At 43.0% G+C, this 7,500-nt stretch overlaps 2 protein-coding genes across 2 annotated transcripts in view; one reads left to right on the top strand and one right to left on the bottom strand.

The window, feature by feature from the left end:
* si:dkeyp-113d7.10 overlaps positions 1–1,446 on the bottom strand; it is a 14,020-nt gene extending 12,574 nt beyond the window's left edge. Inside the window, exon 1 of the mRNA XM_031300049.2 lies at positions 792–1,446. Within this exon, the coding sequence (XP_031155909.2) occupies positions 792–1,200 (409 nt within the window). The 5' untranslated portion in view covers positions 1,201–1,446. The remainder of the gene's footprint in view (positions 1–791) is intronic.
* Positions 1–7,500, top strand: part of LOC116049982 (keratin, type I cytoskeletal 13-like) — a 511,520-nt gene that overhangs the window by 440,022 nt on the left and 63,998 nt on the right. The window lies entirely within an intron of this gene.

The following is a 7,500-nucleotide window of genomic DNA, read 5'->3' as shown; positions in this document are numbered from 1 at the left end:
CATTTTGTGTCTGTTAAGAGGGACAAAGGCACTCTAAAACTTGCCCCGACCACTGGCGTGTTAGCTCAGTGGACGCTCGTAGACGTAGCTGCAGCTGCTCTGTGTTGACCGCACCGATTCGGCTCTTTGTTTTTCTACTATCGACTGTACTCGCATATTTATAGCAATCAAGATTAACGTAAAAATTGGCCGGAATTCTCCTTTAATTTCAAACATTTTTTCCCCCACTTTTTCCAACGTTTATGTCCCTTTTTCCTCTTGCTATTTTCATCGTTTTAGATGCTTTTTGTGACGTCCTCAAATGTTTTGTCCACAACTCAAAAGATATTCAATTTCCTGTCCCAGAGGAGAGAAGAGACTAAAACATACTCACATTTAACAAGCTGACATCACACAAGTTGACCTGTTTATACATAAAAAAAAAAAAATGACAAACTGATTAATGGATTATCTAAATAGTTGCAGATTAATTTAATAGTTAACTAATCTATTAATCTTTGCAGCTCTACACTTTATGCCAGTATGTAAGGAGGTAATATTTCTGTTTATTTTTATATCTACTTAAATATAACTGATGTATTACGTTTTTTCACATATTTGTAAATAAAATAAATATTTTTTTTTCAATGTTGTAAAGTGTATGTTTTGTATGCTGTTTATTTAAAAAGAAAAAAAAAGTTCTGTTCACTCATAACCCTTAAATTCGTCCCGCAGAGTTACGCAACGTGGCTGAGACCCAGAGACAGAGGGAGGAGTGTTTATTCGGTTGTATAACGGAGTGTCTAACTCACCCACGACCCGTCCCCGCTGCTCCAGGCGGCGTGTGTCTGTAGGAACGCCGGGCTCGGTGCCCTGCCCTCCGGGGGCGTGTAGCTGCTGCTGTTGCTGCTGCTGCTGCTGCGGATACTCGGGCTTTGTCCTGCCGCTGTCCGCCCTACCGGCCGCCGTAGACCCTCCGCCGTCCGAAGGGTTACCGTTGGGGTTCGCGGTTCCTTTCCCTCGGCCCCCGTTCTTCTCCCGCGACTGCAGCTGGAGCCTAAGCCGCCGGTTTTCCTGCTCTTTCACGGCCGTTTCCAGCAGCAGGGTGTTCAGGCTGGAGCCCACCGTCTTGCTGATTTCCTGGACGGCGAGTTGAACGACTTGCTCCAGCACGGACTCCAGTTGGCCCTGGAAAAACGAAATATACACGGCCCCGTTCATGTTTACGCCCCCTCCGGTAGGAGGGCTCTCTCATTCTTTATGTACCGGAGCACCCAGCCCACCCCCCTAGCCCGGTGTCCCCGGTTTTCCCGACGGAAAACTGGGTAAAAATCAGTCCCGGGGTCGCTCGGTTGTTCCGGGCGGCTGCTCGCTCTGCTACTTCGGCTGCTGCCGCGTGCACCGCCGCGCGTGTTCATCCGCTTTTGGCTGAGCTGCCGGAAAGACCCGAGTAAAAGCGCAGCAGCATTTTCCCGCCCACATGTCGCTCTGTGAACGCTCGCGCCCTTGCAGTTGCAGTCAGACACAGCAACCGCGCCATTTTGGCTTTCAGAAAATAACATCAGTCATTCCCAAATGTCAGCAAGACTCAGAGCCAACCGTGTTATTACACCAAAATACCCCAAAATTACACACTGTGGCTGCACAGCACTGTGATAACAGTACTTATACTTAACTACTGCCATTAAAAACACCTCAGGACGTTACTTATAGCGTTCAGGCTACTAAAATCATTAGTTTAGCTTAAGATGTTCTTGTTTAGTGTTTCTACCCCTTTATGTTTTACCTGGGAATCACTTTTGTGAAACTGATGTGTTGATTGATTGATAAATACATAAAGTTAGTTAGCCTTCGAGATATTCAGGCTACGTAGACAAGGCTACATATACTCAAGTACTGTCCTTAAGTACTGTACTTAAGTCCAAATGTTGAGGCACTTGTACTTTACTTGAGTCTTTTTTTTTCATGCCACTTCTATCTGATGATACTTACACACTTTCACTTAAGTAACATTTCCAGTGGAGGACTTTTACTATCACAGTGTGGTGTTAGTAGGCCTACTTTTACTGCAGTAAAGGATCTGAATACTTCTTCCACCGCTGCCCTGCAGGAGCAATGTTTCCTCTATAAACAACGTTTCTAAGGAAGGGCTTGTATCCAAGGAGGAGACAATACAATATCTGTTGGAGCAGTCTATAGGATTACCCACCCCCCACACACACACACATATACAGGCCTATACGGGCACACACATGCCTCGTGAAACCGGCCGAGCCTCTCTGCTCCACGTCAGCCACAAAAACCTCTGTACAGTTTACTTTCTCTAAAGATAAAACCCGGAGGATCCCTGTTGGAGGAGTGTGGAAAGCTTCAGGGGAAATAAACTTAAGATAAGATGTAAGTTTGTAACTTTAAAGTAAAGTAAATAAAGCCAAATGAACACAAAGAAACCTGCCAGTACAACAGCACAGTCATGGTTTGATGACAGATGTATGGAAGCACTTTACTGCAAGAAAAACAAACATCAGGTTAAAGGTATACGTGTCCACTGGCAGCGTTATTTCCACATTTTCCATTCGTTGTTCTAGTAAGCAGCCGGGCAATGCATTCTGGTAGTGTGTGTGTGTCTGTGCGTGTGTGTGTGTTTGTCTGTTTATGAAGTAATAATAATAAACTGCTCATCCCACAAATGCATGTTCCTTACAAATGGGGCACCATTTGAAAGGGAACTAAACAGGCTTTCCAACGGTATAAGATGCATTGCCAAAAAGCATTGTTACCACAGAGAAATAATCTACCAAACACAAATGTCCTTACTTTTTGTGCTAAGTTTACTTTCCACCCACACTGACTCATAATTGTGACTTTATTATCTCGTAAGTTTGACGTCAGCAGTCACAATTTTCTATTTCAATGTTAAAGATCTTAATCTTTATTTGCAATGTTAGTTTTTACCTTCCCATGAGCATGTGGAATGGATGGATTACTGAACTACTGACTCAACCATCACATCAAGAGCCAGACATTTATACTTTATTGACATGCTTTTATTTTGAAAAAGTCAAATATCTTTGACTGTATTGTTGGATGTCTTCATGTAGTATTCTCTCTTACAGTTTGGTCGACATAAAGCCCTAATAAAGTGACCACACAGCCGACTCACAGCAAATCTGCCAAATTCTGCTTTTACTTTCCTATCTTTTTTTGGTTGGCGCACAACTAGGCGGCCCAAAATATATTGTGTACTTAAATTGATATGCGGGCCGGATCAAAATTTCGAAGCCCTGAGTTTGACACACATGTATATGACTGAATATAGAAACAAAACGACCAAAAACATACACATAAGAACTGCAAAAAAAACAACACACAAATGTCAAAAAATAGATTTATTGAAATTTATTGAAAACATTTCTGGTACAGGATATAAAATACTCTATTCCAGACTCAAGCAACACAAAACATATATATACATATATATACATATATTCACATTTTAAAATGTTTTCATAAAACATTCATTTCATGATTGAAATTTTCTAACGAGTAACTAAGTTACATAAATTACAAAATACATTACACCTTTTGACAGGCAAAATGCATCCAACCTATTCTTAAAAGAGATGATATACAACTACAAAAAGATGCAAAATGACCAAAAGTAGTCTCTGAGTTTGGGTGTTTTGTTCCTCTGTAGACAGGGTGGGGTGGTGGGGGGGGGGGGCCTCTAACATGCCATGCCATGCCACTTTTAGTTTGTTTGTTTTTGTTTGTCATCTTTGACATTCTACCCCTTTGTTTTTCGCCCTGGCAGAAATCTGCTTCCATACATGACAATATGCCCAAAAAAAAAAGAAATATGTGTGTACAGGGTTATGTAACACTTCATTGTGATCCTTAAAAACATCATAGCTCAAAGTCACATAGGCCTACTTAAGTATACATAGGCTATTAAATAAGATAATATTGTCTTATGCCCTTCAGTTTGCTCTTGTAATGATGATTAAAGGGATTTAAATGGATCATTTCTGTTATGTTTAAAAGACCAGCTCATAAATATATCAAAGTAGAGGCTCTGCAGCATTAGTGTATCTGCGTGTGCAGTTAAAGTGATGATTCACGCGTTTTGAAAGGGCATTGATGCGTGCAAAACCCAAAACCAGAAGGAAATGATTGAAACCACTTCCCTGTTGCATGAGCTATGTACTGAAAACACACTGGTGACATAACAGCGTTGCACGCACATGTTACATTCACACCACAAGCCTGCAAACGGAAAAAAGGCAGGCCGCTGACATGGATAGATCGCACCCATCGGCCGTATTGCGCATGCGCCGCCGGTCATTGCGGACGGAGATCGTTGTTTTTATATTGTTTATGTGTAGTATAGCGGCACTTTCTACTGGTATAAATCACCAATACGTGCGTTTAAAAACAAAATCCTCACATGTCGACATGTCCCAGAAGCGATATGAGCTTGAAACTGGGGAGAAATGACCAACATTGGCAGCCAAGATGACAGGTTTCCCTGACGTTAGCATGTAGCTAATAGTTAGCATGCATGCTAACGTTAGCATGGTAATGACTGTTACGGAATATAGCAAATAAAAGGCTTCCAAAACAAACACTACACAATCGAACATGTTTATGAAATGTGATCCGACATTAGGGGGAGAAATGCACAACAACATCGACAACCAAGACTGTTTGTTGGATATAAACACTGCAGTAACGTCTGTGTTGACTGCTGTTAGTGTTGACGCCTGCGCAGTAGCATCTTACCGCTGATATCCAGCCAGCGTGCCGCTGCTGGAGCTGAGGCCGCCTCACGGTTCCACACATGCGGCCGCAGAGGGAGCGTGGCCCCGGTGAGAGGGGCCGGTGCTCCTTTTTGTTTTGTTTTCACTTTTTTATTGTACAAAAGCTCATACACAAAGGCCCAAACACACAGATAGACAGCACAACTGTCCAAAACGGGAACAAAAGACAACATATTTACATTTTATAATGCCATATTAATTTCTTATTAATGTTTAATGTGTGTGTGTGTGTGTGTGTGTGTGTGTGTGTGTGCGTGCAGTAATGACCAAGGCAAATTCTACATAGGTGTAACAATATACACAGAAACAAATATATACATAAAAATAACTGAATGGGATGAGTGCAAAATGTGCAAACAGTTCATAGTATGTGAAATGCAGATGACTTTATATTGCTGAAATTCATTCATAAAGTTCAGGGGAGTTGCACACACACACAAAAACAACAATTAATAGTTGCTTCTCCTCCTCACAACATCAACAAAAAGACAGCAGTTGGACCGTGACGCCGGTCCCGCCCCCCTCTGACGCGCCAGGCTCGTTCTAGTTACCGTAGCGCCCGGAGTAAACGCGCAGGACTTTTAAGGGGGAGTGTCCCTCTGCTGCGGCACGCGCTCAATCACAGAGCCGGGGAGGGTGGCTCCCTCTGCGGACACAAAGCAACCCCAACACCCCTCTGTTGCTGACACGCTGTGATGTTTTCACTGACATAATGCTGAATTAAAGGGCGATGACTCAGGTAAACTCAACCCATCACCAAGTTAACCGCTGCAGCTAACTGCAGCCAGCACAGATACACTGAACTGTGAGCATGTCAGGGACTCTCTTTGACTAATCACAATATCTGTTTCAATACAAATGTAAACAAATTTAATTAGATAGACTTTATTGATCCCAAATTGGGGAATGTCGGTGCTACAGCAGCAAAATATCAATCGGATATTGAGATCTCTGACCATCTGGGGAGGTTTTTTCCAACATTTTTGTCACTTTTTTTTTTCAAATGCTATAAAATTAAATAAAACACCCAAACTCAATAAAAAGTAGTGAACTGATTTTTTTATTTATTTTTCACAGGTTTATTTTACCTGTGAAGAGTAACGGTTGTATGGAAGCATCCATGTTATTTACTTTAACAATTTGGCTAAAATGGAAACTTTCAAAAAAAACAAATTTGACCCTTAATGTAGAGCAGAGAGCAGACAGTGTGTGTGTGTGTGTGTGTGTGTGTGTGTGTGTGTGTGTGTGTGTGTGTGTGTGTGTGTGTGTGGCAGAGAGCAGACAGCTAACCTTATACAACACATGATTAGGTTCATCACACAGAAAGTGGGGGGAACCTTTTGTTTTGGATTTTAAATGTTATTCTGCTGAGCAATCCCATTGCTGAGGGTCTTGGGATGCTGGAAAAAAACAGGAAAGATAGAAGAAGATAGATAAAGAAAGTACTTCTGGTACTTTGAGAAGCCTTTATTTTATTGTTTTTGAGATTATTCTATGGGCATTTTAGGCCTTTCTTATGCAAGATAGCTGACCTGCGTGAAGCTGCCCCCCCATGTCATCCAAAAATGATTAAAACCGCTATTTGTTTGTGCCGGTTTGTGCCGTAAAAATTATTGTTTTTGCTGTTAAGGGTTTTAAGTAATTCAACTTTACATTTTCTGGCCAGTGACGTCACCCAACCCCCCATTAATGTCCAAATCTCCCCAAAATAGTCTCAATTGTTTGTGCTGATTTGTGCCATTAAAAGTAACATTTGTGCTACTTCGGTTTTTACGTTATCAGGCTATTGTTACGTGTTCCATGAAAGCAAATTTGTCATTAAAATGTCTTTTCCTACACAAAGCCTTTTCACACCTGATGTTTTTTTTAACAGTACAAATCAGCACAAACGTAGTTGTAGTCTTGTTTTTGTATGTACCTGTCTGCTCCGTTCCCTGACCTTATTAACCGGAAGATCTCTGTTCTCAGAAATAACCCACTTTCAGACTCCTCTGCTGCCAGTAGCCACGCCACGCACTGGATCATCAAGTCTGCAGCCGCACTGAGGAACACAGCCCAGCGCCCCCCTCTGCCAGCCCAGCCATCTTTGGACCCAGCGCCCCCCTCTGCCAGCCCAGCCATCTTTGGACCCAGCACCCCCCTCTGCCAGCCCAGCCATCTTTGGACCCAGCACCCCCCTCTGCCAGCCCAGCCATCTTCGGACCCAGCACCCCCCTCTGCCAGCCCAGCCATCTTCGGACCCAGCACCCCCCTCTGCCAGCCCACACTCACAGCTTCAATAAAATAAGATTCTTTTCCACCTACTCCAGTCTGCGCTTGAGTCCTGTCCCCCAAACCTGACAAGCAGAGTAGGAGGAGGAGGAGGAGAAACTGGGCAAGGAGACAAAATCAATAACAAGTTTTCATCTCCTGATTCTGTTTTTAGCTGCTCCGTCTTTATTTTGTAAAGTTGAACTGCAGCTTCATTGTGTCTTTAAGCCTCTCTGGTGTCTTATTGGACTTCCCTTAATGTTTGGACTCAGCTGTCTCTGACAGCACGAGTCCCTATAGGCGTTATTTCCACAGATGGTATCGCCCCGCTTCCCAGCATTGCACGCTATTGTTCTCGCTGCCAGTTTCTCTTCCCTGACCAATGATAAGCAAAGAAAACAGGCTCCGCTCTCCTACAACTGCGATGGCTGCAGCTGATTGGACGAACGCC

Source organism: Sander lucioperca, chromosome 21 (assembly GCF_008315115.2).
Source record: "Sander lucioperca isolate FBNREF2018 chromosome 21, SLUC_FBN_1.2, whole genome shotgun sequence".
NCBI lineage: Eukaryota > Metazoa > Chordata > Actinopteri > Perciformes > Percidae > Sander > Sander lucioperca.
The sequence above is the reverse complement of the archived record's forward strand: the minus strand, read 5'-3'. Positions and strand labels throughout refer to the sequence as shown.